This window comes from Lobosporangium transversale, assembly GCF_002105155.1.
Source record: "Lobosporangium transversale strain NRRL 3116 chromosome Unknown BCR41scaffold_44, whole genome shotgun sequence".
NCBI classification, from domain to species: Eukaryota; Fungi; Mortierellomycota; class Mortierellomycetes; order Mortierellales; family Mortierellaceae; genus Lobosporangium; species Lobosporangium transversale.
Window position 1 is genome coordinate 130,373 of NW_019029022.1, and position 24,618 is coordinate 154,990.

At 41.3% G+C, this 24,618-nt stretch overlaps 6 protein-coding genes across 6 annotated transcripts; 5 read left to right on the forward strand and 1 right to left on the reverse strand.

The window, feature by feature from the left end:
- The first annotated feature begins 1,064 nt into the window (after positions 1-1,064).
- Positions 1,065-1,482, forward strand: BCR41DRAFT_165392 (hypothetical protein). Its single transcript, XM_022019679.1, has one exon. The coding sequence runs from the start codon at positions 1,157-1,159 to the stop codon at positions 1,430-1,432; it is 276 nt and encodes a 91-aa protein (XP_021877685.1). The 5' UTR covers positions 1,065-1,156; the 3' UTR covers positions 1,433-1,482.
- A 407-nt stretch (positions 1,483-1,889) lies between these two features.
- Positions 1,890-4,765, forward strand: BCR41DRAFT_360647 (hypothetical protein). Its single transcript, XM_022025401.1, has one exon. It carries the CDS (start codon positions 1,926-1,928, stop codon positions 4,665-4,667), a length of 2,742 nt encoding a protein of 913 aa, XP_021877686.1. The 5' UTR covers positions 1,890-1,925; the 3' UTR covers positions 4,668-4,765.
- A 2,155-nt stretch (positions 4,766-6,920) lies between these two features.
- BCR41DRAFT_340604 (putative phosphatase-domain-containing protein) lies at positions 6,921-8,726 on the forward strand. Its single transcript, XM_022022202.1, has 5 exons — positions 6,921-7,057; positions 7,241-7,340; positions 7,428-7,529; positions 7,655-7,835; positions 7,944-8,726. The coding sequence occupies exons 2-5, from the start codon at positions 7,303-7,305 to the stop codon at positions 8,439-8,441; spliced, it is 819 nt and encodes a 272-aa protein (XP_021877687.1). The 5' UTR covers positions 6,921-7,057; positions 7,241-7,302; the 3' UTR covers positions 8,442-8,726.
- Positions 8,727-9,399: 673 nt separating this feature from the next.
- On the forward strand, positions 9,400-16,995 carry BCR41DRAFT_389105 (hypothetical protein; the record flags this gene model as incomplete). Its single annotated transcript, XM_022028088.1, has 14 exons — positions 9,400-9,736; positions 9,963-10,448; positions 10,589-10,686; positions 10,772-10,896; positions 11,019-11,661; positions 11,783-11,860; positions 11,936-12,187; positions 12,304-13,105; positions 13,209-13,501; positions 13,628-13,762; positions 13,899-13,994; positions 14,115-15,875; positions 15,983-16,862; positions 16,907-16,995. The coding sequence occupies exons 1-14, from the start codon at positions 9,721-9,723 to the stop codon at positions 16,993-16,995; spliced, it is 5,754 nt and encodes a 1,917-aa protein (XP_021877688.1). The 5' UTR covers positions 9,400-9,720.
- Positions 16,996-17,790: 795 nt separating this feature from the next.
- On the reverse strand, positions 17,791-18,443 carry BCR41DRAFT_373878 (hypothetical protein; the record flags this gene model as incomplete). The annotated part of the gene is made up of 2 exons (XM_022026822.1): positions 17,791-18,298; positions 18,337-18,443. 2 exons carry the CDS (start codon positions 18,441-18,443, stop codon positions 17,791-17,793), a joined length of 615 nt encoding a protein of 204 aa, XP_021877689.1.
- Positions 18,444-19,437: 994 nt separating this feature from the next.
- BCR41DRAFT_381921 (chorismate mutase) lies at positions 19,438-20,822 on the forward strand (the record flags this gene model as incomplete). The annotated part of the gene is made up of 5 exons (XM_022027334.1): positions 19,438-19,540; positions 19,660-19,702; positions 19,835-19,963; positions 20,079-20,330; positions 20,440-20,822. Exons 1-5 carry the CDS (start codon positions 19,499-19,501, stop codon positions 20,820-20,822), a joined length of 849 nt encoding a protein of 282 aa, XP_021877690.1. The 5' UTR covers positions 19,438-19,498.
- Between the last annotated feature and the right edge of the window lie 3,796 nt (positions 20,823-24,618).

Consider the following 24,618-nt stretch of genomic DNA (forward strand, 5'->3'; position numbering starts at 1 on the left):
ATTAGCATTCAGTTGATCAGCTCTACTTCATTTGGTTTTCCTCATTCATTTTTTATAATTCTTACTTCTGTCTTTAAAAGCCTACATTTTATACTAAAAAAAAAAAAAAAAAAAAAAAAACCAAAAATCAAAAAATCAAAAAAATCAAAAAATCAAAAAAAGAAAAAAAAATGGATATCACGAAATCAACTGTTCACTTGGACCTCTGTGGCATAGATCGGGTTTTTTTATGCCCTGAAGAGCGCGAGGTACGTTTTACCAGTGACTTAAATATGTTATCATTCAGAATTCAGAATTTATTTGAAATTGACACACGCTATCAATTTCTTCACTTTTGCAACTCTCTATAGCTCCTTAAAAAAACACGTGTATATATAAAAAAAACGTTACAACTTCAGACTTTTCAGCTGCGCAGCGTATACAAAGAACATTCAATCTAGTCTCGACCTATCAATTATTCAACCGTTGGCATTGGCAGGAATCCTTCACAATCAAAAGATGCTCGGAGATGATCGATTTTCTCTACAGGATACAATACATTCAGGATTTCGTGTGCAACCGTAGTCGTAAAGACTATTATTTTCAACGATCATTCACCCACTGATCTACTTATCTTCAACGCTCAGCCTCTCTTTATATTATATCGTGTTTATTCATTTATTGTGGACACTCTCAATCACCCTTTTCCTTCCATTTCGTTTATCGTTAGAACTGGCATGCTTAAGTCAGTTTTTCTAATCGCTGTTTTTATTTTCCTTTTAAAAGAGGCTGATGTTTCTTTTAGCCATGTACAAAATGGACCTTGGAAGGCAACAATTCCTCCTGCTCCTCGAGGGATTATTATTCCCATTTCACACTCTATTTTATCCGTTGAACAAATATATCTCTTCTAACGTATTACATTCAAGAATGGCTATCACAAGAAATAATAAGGTACACTACTTTCTTGCGCTTCTTTTTTTTTCTTCCTAAAAAAGAAGTGTTGCGTAGTTCAGTTTATTCTATCCTTTTTGTATCTTTTAGTATTTAACAGCTTTCCCCTCTATATCTGCATAGATGTTGCTTATCCTAGCTGAGGCTCCATCAGCACTATGACTTAACTCGTTAACAATTTCTTCTTCTCAGCCCCTTTTTACTCTAACGTTCGAGACAATGGATGAATTGTCTATCAGTGATAGTCCTGCTGGGATGCGCTGGGTGTGGCGCAGTCATAAGAAGTCGAGGTGGGCCCAGATGTGTATCGATGGGGTTATTTTTCTTTCTATCCCGCAAGATTTGCTCTTTCAATATTTTTCCTTCGACAAGAAGAAAGAAAAAAGAAAAGGGTTTCTGCTTTAAGCTTATTGAAATTGACACGGACTATGTATTCTTTCTACACCTGATCTTGTTATCAGATCTTTCTCCTGTTTCTAAAAGAAGGGTTTCTTTTTAATTTCTAAACCTAATAATAAAAAACAATATATTGTTTTATAAAGCTTTATATTTTTTTTTTTCTCCTGCATCGAACGTTGAGTATTCATTTAGATAATTTGTTTTGTTCCTGGAGGCGCAGTGTCCAAAAAAAAAAAAAAAAAAAAAAAAAAATAGAGCCAAGACACGCGTCATGAATAAATTAACTGTATTTTAATGCCAGGGGCAAATGGAGGGAAAAGGAGAACGTGACCGAGCAAAATCCAATCAAAATGAGTACTTATTTATACACCAAAGCGTCACCGGAATGACAAAAAAAAAAAAGGGTTAAATAGCCATTGAAGGTCATTGTGGGAGATAGAAATCATCTCCACCTTTTTATTCTCTCCTTCCCTCTCATCTCGTCTCATTTCTTTTCCTCATTCCTCATTCTTCATTTTGTTCTTCATTTCTTGTATATTTCAACCTTATCGCGCTCGGGGCTTTTTTTTTTATTTTTTTTTTTTATTAAAAAAATGGGAGTCCTAGGCCAAGGATCCCTCCCATATGATCAAAGCTGTAGAAACGAAGACTCCGCTGTTACTGTAAAGTTGCCTCCAGAATGTATCGAGCAAATTGTAAAAAATCTCTGGGATGAGATCTCGACGTTGCATTCGCTGCTCCTCTGCAGCCGTTCCTTCTTCTTCATGGTGGTGCCCATCTTGTACCGAGAGCCATTTCGGTTGATCGACAATCATCGGACTTGGAGCCGTTCATCTAAGGCTAAAAAGACTGCTTATCTGATGCGGGTCTTGTATACCTGTTCAGAAACTAAGCCTAATCAATGGAACTTACAGGAGCACGCGACGCAGAGGCAAGGTCGAGGTCAAGGCCAAGATCAAGAGCAAGGTCAAATGTCTGAGAAAACTATTGAGGATTCAACATTAATCCAATCTATAACGACTTTATCAATATCATCGTCATCACTGCCTATATTAACTTCCACCATCCCAAGTTCTTCCTCCGTCATTGCTTCTGGTGATAATGATACTACTACGACAATTACGGCTATTACCCCAATAAGACATATCGACCCATTTTCTTCTAACTCTTCATCATATCAAGGAAAGACCACGGCCAGGTTTCAACGTCACCCATTTAGTCCTGAAATAGAAAAGAGGGATCCCTTGCCTGATCCGCTGACGACAGATTATCTCTATTACTACACTAATCAATCTCAAATCCCAAGAGTCTCAAGAGCGTTTTCGGTCCTTAATCCATCGATTCAACTTCATCATCGGGATCAGCATGAGTTTGAGCGTGCGTTCGCAGAATCGAGCAAGACTTTTTTATTGGCAGTCTATGGACATTTCCCAGAACGGATTAAAACTCTTTCGATGACGCCGTCACAGTTAAGTGTGATCTTGTTCCAGAAAGCGCCTAAAGTCTCCAAAACATCAATACCAACAACAACAACAGAAACAACGAGTACAGTTCAGACAGAAATATCAGATCAAGCTGGGGAACCCGCCCAGAGCTATGACCATGATAATGGCCAAATGACTCATCCTAAGAGAGTAGAGAAGCGTATTCGAGCTGCAGGTGTTGGGGCGTTGAAATCATTAAGCCGATTGGAGCTTGACTTTGGAGCTGGCTTTATAGTCAGTACACTTGAAGAGTGGTTCAGCGAAGGCAATCAAGACGAAGCCAACACGGTGGATGTGCTGAATGAGTTTGGAGTGATGGTCAAAGCTCGAATGAGGCCAGAAAACGTACCCTTGTTGTTCATTCGAGAGCATCAAAAGTTATTTCCAACCTGCCCTGAGGATTCTGTAGTGCCCGTAGGAGACATACTTGGATATACAGCTAGTGCTATTAACGCTAGGACCAGCATCAATAACAGTAGCAATAGAAATAATATACCGGGGACATTTCTGCGAGAGCTCGTTGTCCGCGGAAGTCACTCTACATGGACGCCTACACAACTTCTTCGAAACATTGAGCCTCTCAAAGTAGTGGATCTCTCTGCATGGAATTCCAATGTACCTTATCTGGAACAAATTCCTTCGAGACGATTGGTATCGTTTAAGGTCAATATTGCACGTCGGTTAGGGTCAGTTCAGGTGCCGATCTCCTATCTGAGACAACATTGTCGACATATACAAGAAATTTGGATGCCGGCACAAGGACCTGATACGTTCAAATGGGCGATTGATGTCTCAAAGCCTATTTCTCCTTTTGTGACACAAGCAAGACTCAGAAGGCGAAGGTTATATAGAGACAATAGCAATGGTAATAGCGGCGGAGCAGGAGCAGGAGCAGGAGCAGGAGCAGGAGCAGGAGCAGGAACAGAAGCTGCAACAGTATTTTCGTCAACTGCTGTTGAAGCTATTGGTGGACAAGGGGGGCAGGCTAACAATGGAATACTAGACCAGCAACAATCCATGCTATCAACTTTACCACCTGTTCCACAACACAATTTACCACTTGAAAAATGCTTCTTTGACCTTACTTTGATCCCTCCTCTCAAAAAGGTCCGTCTCTATGGTGGTCCGCAAGAGCTAGTTCCAAGTCTCGAGGATGCTCTGGATGCCTTTCGAGATTCAATAGAGGAATTGGCAGGGTATGAGGATGGATATAGTGCACGCGCAGAATATCCCAGGATGTCGATTGACTGGTCCTGTCATTATTTGACTCATTTGGATTTGAGGGGTCGGTTTGTCTTCTTTTTCGATGTTGGAACCTTAAGAAACTGTCCTAATTTGGAGGTGGTGAAGTTGGTGATTGAATCGAATATTGGACCTGAATTCGGGAACAGTAATGACAATAGTAGTACAAGAGCAACAAGGACTAGATCTTACAGAGATGGAGAAGTTGGAGAAGAAGAGGAGGATGAGGATGATACAGCATCATTTTATAAGGTATTTGCAAGGATGGCTCGGTTGAGAGAGCTGCAACTCCGAGGAGCATCATGGGGAATCGATGACAGAGCTCTAGAAACGCTTTTAGGAGGAGAAGGGGGAGGACCAGGAACAGGACCAGGACCAGGAGAAGAAGAGGTTCATAGATCAGCCTTAAGGAACACTTTAGAGATCTTTAGCATTGCTGAATCATATCAACCAAGCAGAAGAGTCCTGACATCGTTCGTGGGGGGAATGACTAAGCTGCGGATCATTCATTTGGCGACAACGTATGCTTATTTAGCGGAATCTCTCCGAAATGCTGTTGAGCCTCGGAAATTGTTTGTAGAATATATCGGCGCTGATTCGGATATGTAGTAAAAGCAATACTCTTAGCACAAAGGTGTTAGTTTTTATTTTAATCATTATTTATATGTTGTTGGTGTTATTAAGAGAAGGAATGCATGAAGTTTTACATGGAAATATATCAGGTATTTTAGCTGAAGCTAGATGCGCATACTTTCGAGAAAAGATCTTTAAGCTTAAGATGGATGACAGATTCTGGCTGCTGTTTGTATCAGAGCCTCTGCATGACTAATGCAATGATTTTTACTGACGTAAATTTTTTCTGCTCAAACAGGCCAACTTGTTCGCACCTTAGAGTCAAGAGAACAATACGACACCATTTGTGCTGCCAACTTCTTACCCATTAACCACCAAATTATCTGTGGTCATCACATTGGGGATGTGACTATGTAGGGCGCGCAAACAGGAGAGCTCAGCTGCACTCTCCAGGGTAAGGATATGATTATGAGGTGTGTAATGATCGCATTCAATGGTCACCATACTGCTTCGTATGATTATATGGTAACATCGGTGTCTTGGTAGCTCGGTCAGGGGATCGGCAGTATGAAGTAAAGGGTAGACCAAGTGGTGACCCTTATTTCGCATATATGTCTAACAGTCGAAAAATAGTGGCTATGCGCCGCGATAGCACTAAAAGCTTGCAAGTACAGAGTGCAGAAACGGGTGAGCTCTGTTATGAAACAGTGTGTTTTCACAGTGTGATCAACAGGTGGCTGTTAGGATCAAGAGGGCTGGTTAGTGTGGGTAGATGTGAAATCCGGAACAGTAATGTAAACGTTTGAAGGGCATGTCACGTCTATCCATGGCTTGGCTTTTTCGCCTGATTAAAAGTATATTGCCTCATGCAGTAAGGATATGACAATGCGACTGGGATTCAAAGTCAGGTCAGTATTTGATTGTCGTCCCGTTCGAAGGTGAGTATGTCACAACGCTTGCACTGAATATTTCTGAAGTAAGCCACTGTTTGGTTACAGGATGTAGTGATGGTTCTGATCGGATGTAGTTTTGCACATAAAGTCTGCTAATCCTAAAACCATGAGGCAAATAATACCTCTGAACGCTTCAATAGGATTGTGGCGTGCGTTTGGGGTGCAGAAAAGACAGCATTGTCTCTTTTGAGCAATGAAGGATATAGGATTTGTTCCTTGAGGACGAACTTTTTGAAGCCACGCTTGTTGCTAGTAAAAACACAAATGGTTCCGTTTTCCGCATACTTTCAGTGCTTCCACAATCCAAGGGCTGTGATGTAGCCACCAAATGTTACATGTTTGTCAAAGCATTGACACATCCCTTGCAAAAGTTCAGATGTATGCTAAGAATATTGTTTAAGGGACGTAGAGAAGTCAATGACATGTAGCAGTGTTCAGGTGTTTAAACAGTGTCATATGGAATCCAATGCAACGCCAGTTTACAAGTAGCGGTATGATGTATCCTAACACAAAAATACTCTGGTGTGCCGCTGGTACATCATGTCAGAAACCACTGATGGTGATACTTTCCTGAGCGACGGTCCATTATATTGAAAAAAAAAAAAAAAAAAAAAAAAAAAAGCTTATTGCGGTGCAAGCTTCACCACTGAAAATCACATTTTGGGAAGAGAGTATACATGTATAGGATAAATCATACGGAATAGCCTTTTTTTTTTTTTTTTTTTTTTTTTTTTTTCGCTCGGCTTCTTGCGGCTACAGTAGAGCGAAGGAAAAGAAGGGCCTTTACAAGGTGAAAAGCCTCTGGTCCTCAGGATGGTTTTCTGCAATATTTCATGCCGTTGGTATACCATCTCTGTTGGGTGTTGAGTTTAAGGTTCCACTGCAGAGCTTTGGTGAGCGGTTATAAAGGAGGATTGGATGCCAAACCATCCTCTTCAAGCAGTTGACTGAGAAACGAATTAGAGAATGACACTCTTCAAATATGACGCTTCATTTATATGCAGACATGTGCTTCACTCGGCATCATTCCCAATATTGACGTGCAATAAAAGAGCTTTTGCCTCCCCGCCATCTCTTCAGGACACATATATAGGTCTCTAAAAAATATGTCAAAGATAGAGGGTTGCAATTTAATCAAAAGAGGGTTTTCTCCACAGTAAATCCTGTCCATTCGAAGTAATCCCTCTGGTGGCAACTATTCAGGGGATGCTAATCAATTCCGCTAAAATATGATGAAATCAGAGCAGATTTGGAAAATCAACAAGCATCGAACAGTCGCCACCAGTTAAGTCCATTGGTGAAAAAATTCGCCAGTGAAATCACTCGTTGTAACCGTCTCTTGTTCTGCAGTATGAGATTAGGATTCCTGTCATAACTGTTTATTACTCTCTCCTAAAATACGGATATCAAACATTCAGTCAGTGAAGACGCGTCCACACCGTCGATTTTTAAGATTTCAAGGTGTCAAATTATGTATGACAGTTGAATGAAGTTACAGAAGGCCTTTTCTGATTTCCCTATTCTTTGGCGACAAACGCTCATGGGAACTTACTTGAGATGTTCTGGTTTCGTTGCGCCAATGACGCCTACATATTCTTTTGTACACATCGATATGACGATATGTACATTTTTTTTTTTTTTTTTTTTTTTTTATAGCTGATTCTTCACTCTCTTTTAACAACTTCTTGACAAACATCCAGCATTTTCGTTTATCAAAAATGACACCCATTGGACTGGCTTGCTTTGACTTTGACTGGTAAAATAATGTTTTTCTTATGCTTGATTTTTTTGTTGCTTATTTGTCATTGCGACATGCTTAATTGTAAATGCAATGCTTACTTAGGACACTCATTGAAACTGATTCTGATCGGTTTGTGATGGAGGGATTGTCACCTACACTTCGAGAACGACTCAATCGTCCCACTATGCAATGGACAGATCTTTTGTATGGTCTCTTCTTTTATATTTGTATATATTATGTATATATATATATATTTTAAAATCTTTTAGGAGAACTACGAAACCGAAGAAGTAACAATTGATCGCTTTACATATTTGAAAAATCGATAGAAATGCTTGTCTTCAGGAGTATCACGAGCAAGGTGGGACGAAACAGGATGTTATCAATGCAATGAAGAAGGCTCCTATGGACTCAAGCATGATTGAAGTCTGCAAGCTATTGCACAGTCATGGCTGGACATTAGTGATCCTCTCTGATTCTAATGCAGTCTATATTGATGAGATTCTCAAGGCAAGTAAAAACAAACACTGAATTCTCTTGTCTTAACTTGTAGATCAGTTTTTTATATCTCAATGATGTAATCTCATGCGTTTATATTATGTGATCTGGAATATATAGCACCATGAGATCCGACATTTGTTCAGTGCAGTCATCACCAACCCTGCTCACTGGGATGAGCAAGGTCGACTCCATATCCAGCGATTGATCCCTGTAGATGCACCTCCACATAGCTGCCCCACCGGTACATGCAGTGTCAACATTTGTAAAGGTCAAGAGTTGGATCGGTTGATGCAGAGCCTTGGACAATTAACAGCGACGGATCCAATTGCACAGGCAGCCTCTATTACAGCTACATCGCTTGTAGGGGAGGAGCTAGAAGATAATTCAACACGTTCATTGAGAATGTTGTATGTAGGAGATGGTAGGAATGATTACTGCCCAGCACTTCGGATGCGAAACAGCCATGATTTGTTTTTCGTACGTCGTGGTAGGACATTAGAATACCTGTTGACAGAGTTTCCAGCAACTCGTAGTGCGATCCAATCGAGAATTGTACTCTGGGATCATCCAAGCCAAGTTTTAGAGGCACTACAGGCGGAGGATCTGAAACTTTGATTCGAGTTGTTTGAAAGATAGAGACAGAGAGTCAACAGATTTATATATTTGTGCGTATAAGAAGAAGCTCAATGGTCATCTATGAATATATATATGGTGTACTATCTGTTTGCGGTCTAGATAGATCATGAATTATAGTCATTTCCTGCACTCTGACACTGGAGCCATTTAGGTCGCCGTAAATCCTATTTCAGATCCTTAACTTTTCACACAGGCAACCCGCAATCTTGACAAAGACTTTGACACAGGTGCCTATGTTTGGCCTTACACTTTAGTAAACAGTGCTTCTTCAGAGTAAAAACCTGGGTAATGATGGGTTTCATTCTTAATTTCTTGCATGGATAAAGACTCCATACAAGGGACTCTTCTTCTTCTTCTTTCTCAGCTGATTGGGCGACTGGATTTTAATAGGGGCTGCAGCCTTGAACGAAAGGATTGGTCCTCCGGAGGCTGCGGGTTGATTAGCAGAGAAGCGCAGAATGACAAAGCACAGCCATATTTTGTACTTTTATTGACATCTTGCTCTTGAAGGATAGAGTATAGAGCGAGAATCGGCATGCTCGTAAGGTTGAGACGATATCGTTATGTCTATTGATGTCTTTACTGGAGACAGCGCGGTATATTTGACAAGTATCGGATACTGCAGATATCACATTGAACTTGTTACCTGCTCTGGAAGAGAGAAACTTCTTTGAGACCAAAGAATTAAGTTTAGATATATTTTCGAATTGACTGAATTGACTGACTAACAGAAACAACCAGTTACTAATTGTAAATTTATTTACTTCGTTAACTGCTCCATCCCATCACCCCCTTTTTTCATCTTGTTCATCTCCATCCTCGCATCCTCATACCCTTACATCCTCCTTTGCAACCAAGATTTACATTTCTTTTCATTTCCTTGAGTACCATCTAGTGTCTTCTAATTCATCTATTCATTTATTTTTTTTTATCTTCATCTGTTTATTTCTCTCTCTACCTTAAATCAAATTCACTTTATTATTTTTTGACTAGTTGATCGCTCTTATCCTGCGGACTTGTGTACATCCTCACCCCTCTGCTCTTTTTTTTTGTCTTTAACATTCTGCATCACTCCATGGATCCGCGTCTGCTCCAAGACAAGAACTAATCGGCAATCTCTCTCTCTCCTCTCCTTTTTCCTCTCTCCTTCCCCCCCTCTTTCTTTCTCTTCGTCTTTTTTGTATTCCTTTCTTTCATATTACTCTTTTCAAGGCAGTTTTGACCCTACCCCTGCTCAACTCATAACGCGACAATAATCATGTCTAAATATCCAGGCAAGTCAACGCGAGAGGGGAAAGAAACACCAAAACACGTGCAGCTACCCTGTGTCAGGTGGCTCCCCAAGGCATCCATCCAATGGTGACAAATGCCTCACCGAAAATAAAAAGCAACGCAGCTCGTGTGTCTGTGTTTCGAATTGGCCTCCACTCCCCCTTGAAATGTTAATATCGAGTTCTAACATGTCACCTTGCTATCCTGTATACACTAATCAATAATTAGGCCATCATCCAGTAAATCATCCTCGAGGAGGATTTCCGCCATATCCTCCAGGATCAGGATCAGGACCAGGACAAGTTGGACCAGGAGGCACCAACATGAACAATATTCCTGGACAGGGTCTACCAGGACCTACTCGGATTGGATTTCCATCTGGACGACCCATGGGTAACATGAGTCTTAATAATCAGGGACATAACATAGGTGGAGGCTATCCGGGACAGTTTCCTCCTTCAAACATGTCGTATGGCAATAGCAATAACAACAATAATATGGTCAATCCCAACAACAACAGCAATAGTAACAATTCTCAAATGCCCTATGGACATGCTTCCCAACATACTACCCCAACCCATTCACCTTACTCGTCTTCGCCATCTTCGTCAGCCTACTCAAATTCGAACAAGCCACATTCGACCGCGCCATTGCGGAGGTATATTTTGCTTCCGCCACCAAGAAAACGAAAACTGCATAAAACGAGTGATTTAGGTAAAAGAGGTCGAACAAATCTTGCTTCCGAGGCTCTATTCTTCAGTTGTGATATCCATTGGCCGTAAATTGCGTGGTACTATTACACAAATTTGACTCAACTTATTTTTTCTTTATTTGTGCCACCAATACGCAACTAGGCTATCCTGGAGTTTTTCCGCAGCGCCCCGGGCAGGATGAGGATCAAATGACGCCCACCAATGTCAAGGCTGGGTTTATGGATAAAGGCATTATACAGGTAACAAGCTAACTACATTTTTTTTTATTCTGTAATAAGCATAAAAAGTTAGCAATATGATGTTAATTACACTTTCTTAATTTAGAATGATATTGTATCTGCTCAAGGAATACTCGCTGATGGTCTTCAGGACCCAAAGAAACTTCGTGAGTTGGGCGCATTCATGGTAGAAGTTTTGAAGAAAAGACAAGAGAGCAACAGGATCACAGGGTAGAGTATCACAAAGCATGGACCAGAAAACATAACACTTGAACATAGGCGTTTATTCGTGGCGTTGTGACTAGAATCATGTGGTTAACAAAGAAACCAAAATATCACTATAACCTGAATAGGCCAAGTACATTCAGACCCCCTAGTCGCGCAACTCTAAATGACCAGAAGAAGGAGCAATGGCTGTCAGACTTGTCAGGAACAGTGTCCTTACGTCGACTTTCAAAAAGTGTGCCTCATGGATTCAAATCAGAGAAACTGTTGGAGGCTCTTGCTCAACGCCAAGTACCATTGTTGCGAGCTACCTGGTACATCAAGATTGTGGCCCTTAGTGAGATGCAACCTCAACGAAATCGACCAGGCATAACACAGCATCAGTACTCAGCTGAATGGACTGCGATCGTCAATTTATTCCTGAGAAAGCAGCTTTTGGAGATCAACCCCAACCCTACCTCAAAACCCGCTACTTCTGCACTCAACCCAGCAAGTGGGACACAGAATGTTAAGCCATGGGCAAATGAGGAGGCAAAAGAAAAATGGGAGGCCAAATGGCGATATTCTGTCATGTTGACAAAATGGCAATATAATGAAGGATTGTTGGATCATCGTCATTTTCTTAGAGTCACTGTAGAGCAACTAACAACACTAGGATTTGAACAAGTGACGTTGTTACTGAGCTTAATTTCTATGTTTCTCTCCGAATATGCGAGGTCAAGACTTTTGATGAGGCTTTTGATCGAAGGACTCTTGAGCACCCTTCAATCTGTATGGTTCTTGACATTTTTGTCCGCATAAGTATTTTGATTGTGAATAAGACGATATGATAAAATTCTATAATGCAAAGCAGTTACCTGACGCCATGGCTTTTTTTAAACAATGAGAATAGGTGCAAAAACATCCATCATATAATCAACCTGTATTTCGCTATAGCGACCTTGAGTTGGAGCTGAAGCGAATGATTCAGGCAAGTGTATTAATTGGCAGAGCACTATATCAAGCTGTTGGTTTTTCAGTTTAATGACTTTTTTTCTGTTACCAGTCAATATTTCTCTCCACGCCAGACATGTTTGTAATACCCAAGGCTTGGGCAATACATTCCAGCCTTCTACAGCAAGTACTTCTCCAAGACATGCAAACAACTGTCTACAAGCCTGCAGTGTTTCCCAACGTCGTTTCAGTGTTGGAGGCCCAATACAAAATGATTCATGCACGCGTAAATGTCTTTACAGGGCTATCTTCTATAGGATCAGATCAAGACTGGAAAAGCGCAAGACTAGGGAACCATGTTGATGTAAGCCGATGTTTCTAGGTTTTTTTATGTATTTATTTTGCTCAAATCAATCACTCCCTGAAGCTCTTTTGACTCACAATCAATAAATTTAACCTCTTTTGGTGAAAACGCTGTAGATCCTAGACCATATAGACCATACCTCAGACCTAGAGCAAGTAGCGCAGGAATATTTTTCAGAAGCCGTCGATAGTTACACGCCATCGTCAATACCATCCACGCCGTCAAAAATGACTTTTTCTCCCGCCACCACTCCATTAGCAGGAACTTCTCTACCTATACCGCCTTCATCGCCTTCAACGTCACATACATCATCTTCATCCCAGTGGATAGACAGAGTATGGAAATCCCGTCTCAACACCCTATGTGAATGGGCTATAACAAATTCGCGCTATGGACATCACCGTGTTTATATTGCTTGTACACTTCTGGGCATTTGGCGTGACGATCCCATACTGTCGCCACGTATTCCTTTAGAAGAAAGGACTATGGTGCTACAGGGCGCTCTTCTTGAGTTTCTGGATACATTTAATGGCTCTCAGAACCAGACATCCAGCTACGGCGATGCGTCACATGGACATCAACAGCATAGCAGTCATGGGAATGAAGACACGTTGGATGCCATGGCACGGCTCTTTGGTAACCTGATTCATGATCGCTTGTTCTCATATCAACAGTATCTTCAGCGATTGATAGCGAGAGGTGATCTACAACCAAGTAAACGGTGTCAGGAGTCGACAATACGGCACTTGAAATATCTACAGTCATTTCCATTACATAAAGGAGCAAAGCCACACCATCTTAATCAGCGTAGAGTTGTCCTGTTTGGCGTCAATGGCGAAGATGAATATGATCGGGAATGTTTTGAATCCATCATCTCTCAAGTCAAGGCCAAATTACCATATATGTTTTCTCCTGAAGGTAATTTGAATCTGCTCTTGGCCAGGCTGTATTAAAAAAAGTCTTTCAGTGTTTTTATTATATTTTTAGATTTAAACACCCCACTTTAAATTTACTATTACAGCCGGAAATATGACTGCTCCTGTCAAGGATTCGCCTCAGGATAGTGTAGAGCTGGCTATGCCTCTGTCTATCCAACTTACGGAACTCATTCTCTCAGCAAGCAGGTTCTGTCAGCTTCGTGTCACCACTCGGCTTCTGGATACTGTAAAATCATTCGTAGTCAAGAAGATTGAAGTTGGAGAGGATAACTGGAGGGTCATGACATCACCTGGTCTTTCTCTCATGAATGCAAGGCAATTTGCAACCGTTGTCAACGTCATGGAAGTAGCTAGCGATTTTCACTCTTTGTATGATGTAAGGACTATCAACGTCTCATTACCTTGACAGTAATGTTGCTCTATTAACTGTGATCTCAGATGAAAAGTTGATGTCGATGCTAATATAACAGTTCATTTTCGTGTCTCTGACATGATGGATTAGGTTTGCACATGGTTACTAGAGCACACCGCAGACAAAACATTACTGACATACATTGTAAACATTGCCAAGAAACACTACATGGTGTGGGCGGCTATGGGCGTACTCATCAAATTCTCACAGGCAATTTTGGATAAAGTATGTATGAAATTATTAGCAAAAGGAAAAGCATGCGAGAAAGTAGCTTTTAGAATGTTGGCTTCATTTTTTTCTCCTCTTTACAATAGGTTGCTGATGTTCCTGAATTTTGAATATATATAATTTTATATCATAGCATTACGAACTACAAGCTAAGAGTGTGAATATTAAAGCGTTGCCACGCTATCTTGCGTTTGAGGCGCACAATGTCCCAGAAGACATCCGCGCGCAGGTGAGTTGATGTAATATTTCTTTTTTTTTATTTTTTATTTTTATTTTTATTTTTTTCTTCAGCGTAGGAGTCAATCGATAGCTGAGGGATTTTTTCTATTTGGTTTATTATATTTAATAGATGGAAGGTGATTTGATCACAGGAAAGCCTGCAACAACATCTGGGGTCAATATCCCATCACAATATTTTGAACTGCAGAATTTGCTCTCGGACTCGTCTCCTACCGCGGTATACAACCTGGCGTCGGTATTATATTCTAAATATGGTGGACTAGCACATTGGCCCCTCCAGCTTTTTAGTGAATGCGTTGACGCTCTTCATAAGCTCGACTCAACTCTTACGGATGACCCTACCAGCCACGGATGTCCACCATCTACATCTGCTAGAATGGATCTCATTAGGGCGACTCGATTGTACGCAGAATTGCTTGTTGAAATGGCGGAACGTGTTGGAAATGGTTGTATGAACGATGTGGTTTTGTCATGGCTACGTTTGCACGACTTGGATTGGATGATGTCTGTCCTGGGATCAGTGTCTACAAACGAGGAAGCAGCTTATGAAAAGCATCCCATGTGGTTCTTGTCATTTATGATGCAGCTTGTGATCCAGGGATTTTGTTCAATTGAAGTCTTGGTTCAGGATATGTGCGGCACAATGTTAAATAAGATCGCAAATAATATTCAGCAGCCTTCATCCCATATGGAACTTCATGGAGAGCATCTTGAGGAGATTCAAATGCAGCAAACTATGCCAGATCAGTCAGCACTCCGTCTTTGCTTGACCATGGTAGTTCTATTGAGGCTACTACTATTAGAAGATGCATTTTCAAACCCTAGAGCGAGTCATGCATATGGATCCAGTCATCATACGCTGTCATTGGAGCTTCACATTCAGAGATTGGGGATCCCATTCACTATTGCCGAGCTTCATGCACTGCAGACGCAGAGGTATTCAAGGCTGATGGCCATGCAACAGCAGTCACGGAATGAACAAGAGTGGTCAAGAGAAACTGAGACGAATCCATTGTCATCACAACCATCGTTACTTGAGCAGCGAATGATGCTTGTTCAATTTCAAATCTGCAGAGATCTTGTATGGATTGAATCCTGTCTACCCTTAAATCATAAGGTTCTTCATGAAATTCACGAGTACCGCAAGGATTGGGCTCTCTCTGCTGATTGGTTGCGCGAGAAGTGTTTGGCTAATGTGGATGACGCTTACAAAATGTTCTTGCAGACCAGGATGGGGCAAGGGCAATGGCGAAGCGATTTGTCAGGATCACAAGCAAATACTGAGAGCAGCAACAAGAATAACAAGAAGCATTCTGAGGTCGTGGATCGCAAAATGATGGAAACTTTTCAGATGCTGGTTGCTGAAAGTCATGAAAGCCTCTTGTTACTTGATACTTATGGCGAAGGTTCGTTGACTGCAAGTATGGTCCATCAAAGGAAATTTAGATCTATATTTTCCAGAGTTGATCCATGGACGTTCGATAGGCGCAAAGTAGAGTTTTGGCTGTTGTTGGATAATGTGATGATGGAACGGACTGCACGAGAAAAACGTTCTGGATCTGATGGTGGATTATCTAAGGAGAACAATGGATCGAGCGGTCCTGTTCCTTCTTCTGCCTCTTCTTCTAGTGGGTTCATGATGATGGAAGGTGTGACTATGACAGCAGGGCCGGGTAATCCATCTGAAGGTGCTGAGCCCGTGGGATTAACGAGCAGTGGGGGAGGCGCTGGCATGAATACAGGCGTAGAGGGCGATTCTCTTCAGCAATTGATTCAAATATTTTTCCAAGAGTTTGTCTTGTCTGAAAATTCGAACAAAGAGCTCTTGGGACGGATGATTATCGGCATGAGATCAGATGCTGTTGAAGAAGTAAGCACTAAAACAAAAGAAAAAAAAAAAGAAAAAGAAGTATATAGTTTGATCTATATCTATGTGTACTCATAAGTTCGTCCTGCTTTTATCTTCTTCAATACTAGTTCATTCGCTTTGGATACAGTATTTTGGCTGGAAATCCAAATGATCCTTTTCCGCACAATGTTATGATTGCTCATCGACCTGTTACCAGTACAGCTTACGTCAAGATCGTGGCAAACTTTCATTATATCATGGAAATCCTCCTGAAGGAAGGACAGCCTACAGTTCCACTGTCGTTGGTTGCAGATGAGAATTCTACACAATCATCTGTTACTGCTGTAGCGCCTTCCCCAACTCCATCTGCTAGTAACTCGCAGCCAACGAACAACAACGCCAACAACAACGCCAACAACAACCAGACAGTTGACCCATTGCAGGGATTGGATGCAGCACAGTTGGAGAGTAGAATTGGATTTGCAAAGAGTCTGCTATTGCAGCTTAAGAAATTTGAAGATAGGATCAAGTTTTTTGATGTTATGCATGCGATAGGATGCTCATATGAGGAAGCATCCAAAGTCATCCAGGATAGTGAGACAGCAGGCGCTGACATGGAAGATTTGTTGCTGAATGCCTCAATGCAACGCAGTCATCTTGCTCAGAGCCAACTGCATTTGATGTCTGAAAATAATCCGTTCCAGCAACAGCAGCAGCAACAGAAACCAGCGCACTCCACCACTTCTGATGTCTCCAACGCCAGTTCTGCAGTCTACTTGATCGACCTTCGGACATCCCTCTGTCTGAGACTCCGACTCCTAGTCCCTTTACTCCCAGTCATCCTTCAACAGCCATCACCTGCTGCGTGTGATCTTGCTACGTATGTGATTCGTCTGACCAACTTGTTGGTGTCATCCATCGTGCATGGACAAGGGTCTGAAGAGCGTTTGTTTGAGTTTTGTCTGGACATGGTCTCATGTTTGATGGACGAAGTCCTTCTCCTCAGTGGTGGAAACGACTCTAAGGCGATGAGGAACGATATTTTGAACCAGCTTCGAGCAGGGATGCCTCTGATGACAAACTCGATCCCAACGGTGTTTGCAAGCAGGATTTTCAGAATTTTGCCCTTTCAGCAGCATAATGTCTATTTTACAGGTCTCCGTATGTCGCGTGATGGTGGATCCAAGGGAGGAGCATCTAAAGAAATTCAGCCGCGGCCTTGGGATTGGCTCGAGGATTGTATTGGGGATGTCGATGGGCACCAGCAATCATCTCAGAATCCGGCGCTTGGTTTAGGACTGCTGGATGGGGGATCGTCGTCATCTTCGGGGCTTATGAACGGGGACAATGGTGTTAATTCATCGTCATTGTTTCTTTCAGGATCATCCTCCTCGATGGCACAAAATGAGAATGGCAACAACACGTCTATTTCGCTCACACTCTTTGGTGCTAAGCAGATCCGAAAATCTACAGAAGGAACAACGTATGAAACACAGTTCAACTTGGGCCACGGCGGAGGCGATGATGAGCAAGAATTGATTTTGGCTGAGGAACAACAGCGTCCATGTCAATATGACCATTCGCACCAGCAGAATCTGCTTATGTTACACCATCAACAAAAGCAGGAGCAACTGCTGCTTCAACAACAACAACAGCAACAACAACAGCAACAACAACAGCAACAACAACAGCAGCAGCAAATTGAGAGCACAATAGAGAATAATCAGAATCAAGACACTGGATTATCATCGAATAATAATATGATGGAGATCGGTCTATTTGACCCAGGTTCCTCGGGCGATGGTAATGGGATACGGTCAGGTTCAGTACCGCCTTTACCTCGGCAACAAGAACCAGATCCCGAGCTGGAAGAGGGACAAATTGTGAGCGAGGATTTAGACATGAATAGCATGGCATGGGATAGCCATAGCATCAGTCAGAGCAACAGCAGCAACAGCATAATCCCGGGGACAGCAGCCTCTGTAGGTACAGAAGAGGGTGAAGTGGTTGAGACGAAGAATGAAGGTGAGATGGGTGGTGATATACTTGCAACCATTACTACCACCACCTCCATCTCAGGCTCTAATGTGCCTGTGACAATATCTGCGAATGTACCTGTATCTACGCCAGCAGTTACCGCATCTATAGCAACACCCGCTATGTCTGCAGCAACAACAGTTCCAGCAACAGCCGCAGTGGCAACAGCAGCGTCCTCAACTAACAGGAAGAAGGCGTCGACGAGCAAAACAGCCCGAGGGGCAGCCTCAACAGCGGCAGCAGTGACAAAGTCTGTACGTGGAGGGAAGGGTAGTCGTGGAGGAAAAGGAAGCAAAACTGCTATTGCAACAGTTGGCTCTGGTCCTGGAACGACATCTGTGACTGCGAGTACGACAACAACAGTTACTGCTTCATCTTTAGCAGCAACAACAGCAACGTCAGTGGATCTAACAGGGACGTTATCATCGACAGTGACACAACTAACTCTACCAACGTCCGTGTCATTGCCTCCAGCTCCTCAGCAGCCGCAGTCACAGCAACAGCAACCTCAACCGATGATACCTCAACAGATTTCGCAACAATTCCAGCCATTTCAGACACAGCAGCAGCAGCACCAACAGATGTTTCAGAATCAAATGCGTGTTGGGGTTGGCTCAGGAGTCATGCATTCGGGACTTCCCATGTCTATTGCACTTCCACCACAGAGTCAATCTGGGTTGATAGGAGGCAATGTGAATGTGAATGTCAATGCGGGGGGTGTTGCAATGGGTGGAGGACTGGGGGGAATGGTGAGTAGCCAACAGCTGATAAACAGAATGCGGCAAGCAGTTGCAGCTGCAGCAGTACCAAACGGAGGAGGGGGGGGGAATTTGACAACGACCATTGGAGGGATTCATGTTCCATATCTGAACGGACAAAATAACCAGTCATTACATCAGCAACAACAACCCCAGCAGCTGCAACAGGCTCAGTATATAGATCCATCAACATATATGAATAACGGAGGAGTAGGAGGGGGCATACAGAATCAGAATGGATCGATGGGATTCAACCCTGGCAACCCTATGAACATTCATTTAGGATATTTGAATAATAATAACAACAACAACAACAACAACAATAGCAATATTAACAACAACCAATACCATCAACAATAACCCTTCCTTAATCATAATTTTTTTTTTATTTTTGTCGAGTAGTTTAGGATGTAGAATAGTTGTAGTAAACATCACCAATTACACGAGCCGCCTTTTTTTATTACTATTACTCTCATAATAGAAACAATGTGCCTGTATTAATTGCTCATCAATCATTAATTCAATCAAGGGAAGTTACAAGAGTAAGACACCAGTGACAACACAGCAATTGACCTATCGCCCTTTGATCCTTTCCCCGGGACAGGATAGAGTAGTCTCTATAGGAGGTGCATGGTGAATGCGAAAGCGTTCAAGTATTAAAATTGGAACATACAAAGATGTTTTTTGTTTTTCTAGTCCCATTTGAATTTTATGAGTCAAGCCAAACAAACATTTATCATTTGATAACATTTTAAAAAAGTGGGTTTACATCATTTCTTCTTTGTCTTCTTTAGTCTGTATCTCCCCCTTTTTTTCACCACACCTGCCATTCTTGCAATCACTCCTACCATGAATCTGCTCAACAATAATGACACTCTTAGTCTTCCCAAGGTAGGTTAAAAAATGCGATATGGTAATTAGTAACGTTACGCCGATAAGCATTGGTCAATTGCTTTTGCCCAAATAATAATAATTATTTTTAAAAAAAAAAAAAAAAAAAAAAAACGTAGCTTCGAAATGTCTTGATTCGACTTGAAGACACCATCATCTTTGGTAAATGAGATTCTTTTGCATTCCAATGACACTAATTGAAGCAAAAAAAAAAAAAAAAACAACCGCTGTCTCTAAATTTTGACCTAATTGAGAGACAATGCTCCTTCTTTCATGGTGTTTGTACATCCATAGCTTTAATCGAGCGTGCACAGTTTGCGTTGAACCAACGTATCTACGAGCCGGGAATGTACCAATATGATGATGCGAAGTACAAGGGCTCATTCTTGGGTTACTTTTTGCATGAAATGGAAAAAGTCCATGGTAAGGGGGAAAAAGAAAAAAAAGAAAAAAGGGGGATTAAAAGATGCAGACCCCCTTATTTTTTTTTTTTTTAAGCTTCTAGCTTAAAATATATCATTTTTTTTATATGTATTAGCTCGAGTTCGTCGTTACACATCACCAGATGAATATCCATTCACATCACCTTTGCCAGAGCCGGTGTTACCACCATTAAATTTTCCGCCGGTCCTACATAAGAACGACATTAATGTGAACAAGGATATCATGGAGAGATATTTAAAGGATATAGTGCCCAAGATTTGTCCCCCGGGAGATGATCAAAACTATGGATCTTCAGCCACTAGGGATGTAGAATGTCTTCAGGCGCTCAGCAAACGTATCCATTACGGTAAATGAAAGAAGAAATTGAATGCTTCAATCTTGCCTCTAAATTTCATTTCTTTTACTTATTTCCTTTTTGTGTGTGTGTGTGTGTTTATGTGTTGGAGGACATCTAGGCAAGTTCATTGCAGAATCAAAGTTCATTGATCCTAAGGAACAAAAGACATATATTCGATTGATCCAAAACAAAGATCGTGACGGGCTCATGAAATTGTTGACCAATCGAACGGTGGAGGAAGCACTGTTGAGACGATTGCGTCGAAAGGCCATGATCTATGGTCATGATATTACAGAAACTGGAGAAATCGATGGTGGTATTGCTGTTGATAACAATGGCCAACCACTGTCAGCATCAGAACAAGCTGAACAACACAAGAATCGAAAGATCCGTGCAGATGTGGTGGTGGATCTCTATGAACGGTTTGTGATCCCTTTGACAAAGGAAGTTGAAGTCGACTACTTGCTGCAGCGATTGGATGGGCTGAAGGTCCCAGAGTAAAAAAAATAAAATAAAAAAATAAAATAAAGCTTTGGTTCAAGCAAATAAAGAATGTAATTCCCTATGCAAATGACGAACTGATCTACATGTCCTGTTACATTGGAGGAATAAAAAGATATTAGGATGCGATATGCTGTGCTCAGTTTGGGCACACCACCGGCTCAACTCTCCTTTATTAACAATTGCCTGGATGGGTCAACTCACATTGTAGAGTCCTCACCAGAAAGTCGACAAACATATTTTTAAAATACTGTCTGAATCAAAAAACGATGGCTGAATTAATTCAGTGGCTTATTATCTGAAATAGAAGGCTATTTTATTTAATTTAAATCGAAAATATATTTGTCGACGACTTTCTTGAGAGGACCCTAGTTAATGTTGCAAGAACGCGCCCATGTAGTACAAGATTAAGAGGCTCCAAACTATGTACTAGTTGATGTACATGTAATAAAAAATCTTTCCACTATTCGCATCAGAAGACGATGACCTTATTGTCTTTCTTCTACATCTTCTATATCTATGCGGTTGTATCTTCAAACACCTATATCTCATCCCAAGAGAAATAGTACAAGGAAGTAAAAAATGGTTATCTCAACTATAACCTACACAGCGGGCCCGAATACTCCTTCGTTAACTCGCAAAGGAATATTTTCGATAGAACCCGAAATGCTCTTTCCAATTTATGAGTCGCAAGCCTCCCGTCCTCCAATAAGCTGGACAGAAATGTAGAAAGTATGTAAATATGAATATATGAAAATATTGGCGAAGAAAAAAAGAGGGAACGGAGTGAAAGGACCAAGGCTGACGAGAAAAGGTGGTTGTCTTGTTTGTCTAGACGAGGGCAGCACCTCATTTCTTCCCAAAAGAGGTATCTCTGCCCTACTTCACAAAAGCAATAAGCTGGGGCGGCCATAAATGTAGAGGATCGTAGACATAGTATGGGTATAGCCTTACCGCCCAGGCTGGAGACAGCAGCTGTACCGCTCCTTCTACAAGATACCACATGAAATAGACGCTGAATAACCATCTTCCTTCCCTTTCTCCTTGAATAATCTTCCTCACTAGATGAAAGGGTGAGGCAAGAAGAGTGCGTCATTCACCGTCAGGTTAGTCTCGAATGTAGGGGTGGTTTTGTTCAAAGAGATGTTGCCGGAAGGCTGATTATTCCTCTCGAAAAGTCCAGCTGTCAAGAGCTTACGCTGCAGATAAGACAGAATTCCATTTCCGAACTAGGTGGCGGATATATGGATATGGATGATGGATCCCTGGTAAAAGGTGGTGGATAGCAGGCGATAGCAGGGTAAAGGTAAGAGTAGATATTTATTGAGGAAGAGCTATTCAAGCGGGGATTGCGCCTTTATCTATACTATGATATGATTACACTTAAATGTCGTTATAAATCACGATATTCAAGGACATAAACTAGGCGCGAGGCTTGCACGGCCTCAAATTTTGACGGACGTTCACACTCGGGTGGCGGACTTGTAGTTTTGCCGCTAGCCCGTGACACCGCCATTCACCCTTATGAAGAGAGAACAAGCAGGGAGGCGGCGCTGAGCTCGAACCATCGGAAGAAGCAGCTAGGCATATCGGAGAATAGGTACACTTGAATGAATGAGAACTAAAAAGAGAAAAAATGGAAATAAAAAGACTGTTGGGGGATAGTGAAGGCTAAAAAACATAAATGGATTACATGCCTACTCATCAAGTTCGTGAAGATCGCTGCATAGTTTCTGGGCGGAGTGTCTTAGGAACGCTTTTGATGAGCGTATAGCGATCCTTCGAGGGGCAGGAGGCGCTTCTTCTCGGCCAATGCCCTCTTAATTCTATCCTGTCTTTATCTACGTTCCATTTTCCATTCTTTGATTAATTGATCCTCAGTTTCCCTCAAAACCCCCACTGGGCTTGCAATTAGCTTGGTATTAGTCTCGGACAAGGGATGGGGGGAAGTGAGCCCGACATGTGCTATCCAAAGATTGGCTGAGTAGAGAATACTTCAAATATTTCACTTTTTGTACGCTTTAGAGCCAGACCGATGAATAAACGACTGCAACGCGTCAACAGTCGTGTGTGCATGCGAAAAAAAAAAAAAAAAAAAAAAAAAAAAAAGAGGAAAATGAAAAGCGAACAACGATGATGCCATCCAATATCTTTTCATATTCCTACAAGATGAAGGAGGAAGAAAAACAGAAAACACTTTCAAATGGAGGCAAGGATGATACTCCATCTCATCTTCAAGCTTTGCGAGACTGTATAAACAACAGCAATAACTAAAATACAAGCCTACTGCCCTCGAACTGTTTAGCCGCTCTACATGGTGGGGTGGCGCAACAAAGAAAAAAAGATCCATTTAGACAGCGAGCAATGTGATGCGGCTGAAAGTAAAAAAATGAGTTTCAGGGCACAACCATATTAGCATTCGCATACTCTTACTTCATTAACATTAAGCTCTAGTACTTTTTGATTCTTGGTAATAGGGCTCATTAGGTACTACCAATCAAGCTTTCATTTTTATTCTCTTCTTCTATTTCCTCTCTTCACTCCTCACAAGAGATGTGATAGACAATCGAGAACTGTGTTTCGGCAGGTTGTATCCTAATGCCTTTTCCCAGAATACGACATATGCCAATTCTCAACTCACTCGCAGTCCTTTTTTATTATTTTCATGTAAAGTAATAAAATATAAACATATGACATGTGACAGCTGATTAGGCTGTGCATTTTATTTTATTTTATTTGAAAGCGAATTAATATTTGTATGTCGACCAATAAAAAGCACACGAGTGATGTGTCTTACTTTTACCGCGTTCTGGAAAAACAAAAAAAAAAAGGTCTGTTTGGACAAAAGCTGCTACGGTACAGTTCCTGCGATAGTCTGTCTATTCCATCTGCTATTGGGAGTGAAGAGAGAGAATAAAGAAGCAAGCTTGACTGGTAGTGTCTGGTGAACTCCATTACGAAGGATTAATAATAGATACTCGAGCTGAATGTTGTTGAAAATGATAGCATGCGAGTGTTAATGTGCTTGTGCTCTGAATCTCACTGTCTAAATAGATATTTCTTTGTTGCACCACCTTAGCATGCAGAGAGCAATGTGGCTCGTGCTCTGATTGTTTGTGGGTAGCCTAATATTGTTGTTTAGATGATCTTGCAGATCTTGAAGACGGAATGTTAGCAATGCTATTCCCCACCTCCACCCATGAGTACTTTCTCTTTTTCTCTCTTGTATGCATATGAGAAATGACGGATGATATCATGTAGTGCGCATATTATCCATTTTCAAATTCCGCTATGCCGCTTTTTTTCTTTTTTTCTTTTTTTTTTTTTGGCCGCTCTAGAGCTCTAGAGCGTACAAAAAGCAAGATGCTTGATATATTCATTATTCAGTCAATACTCTGAAATCGCAAATTGGTTTCACTTATCATTTTTCCTGCGCGACTTCAAAAACCACTCATCATTCATCCATTCGTCCTTTACTCGCGAGTGCTTTCGATATAAAATAAACTTTTTTTTTTTTTTTTTTTTTTTTTTTTTTTTTTTTTTTTTCCTTTCCTTTTCTTTTCTTTTCTTTCTTTCCCTTTTTTTCTTCTCTTCCAGTTTAGCCTCCTCGACCAACATGAAAGGTAAGCAACACTCCACAAATATTCACCCTCACTAAAGTCCTAACTCTCTCACCTTATGCTGCACTGTACTTGTTCTGACTTTTTATTTCCTGTCTATCTCTCTTTCTCTCTCTTTCACATCACTGTTAGACCACAAATGATACAAACTTCTAGCCAGATACAGAGCAGAACTA

Excerpts from the sequence above, each read along its gene's own strand:
- BCR41DRAFT_165392 (XM_022019679.1), top strand. The coding sequence starts at position 1,157 with ATGAATTGTCTATCAGTGATAGTCCTGCTGGGATGCGCTGGGTGTGGC.
- BCR41DRAFT_340604 (XM_022022202.1), top strand. The coding sequence starts at position 7,303 with ATGACACCCATTGGACTGGCTTGCTTTGACTTTGACTG. Across the intron at positions 7,341-7,427 it reads GCTTGCTTTGACTTTGACTG|GACACTCATTGAAACTGATT; the intron begins GTAAAATAATGT and ends ATGCTTACTTAG. Across the intron at positions 7,530-7,654 it reads ATGCAATGGACAGATCTTTT|AAATGCTTGTCTTCAGGAGT; the intron begins GTATGGTCTCTT and ends AAAAATCGATAG.
- BCR41DRAFT_360647 (XM_022025401.1), top strand. The coding sequence starts at position 1,926 with ATGGGAGTCCTAGGCCAAGGATCCCTCCCATATGATCAAAGCTGTAGA.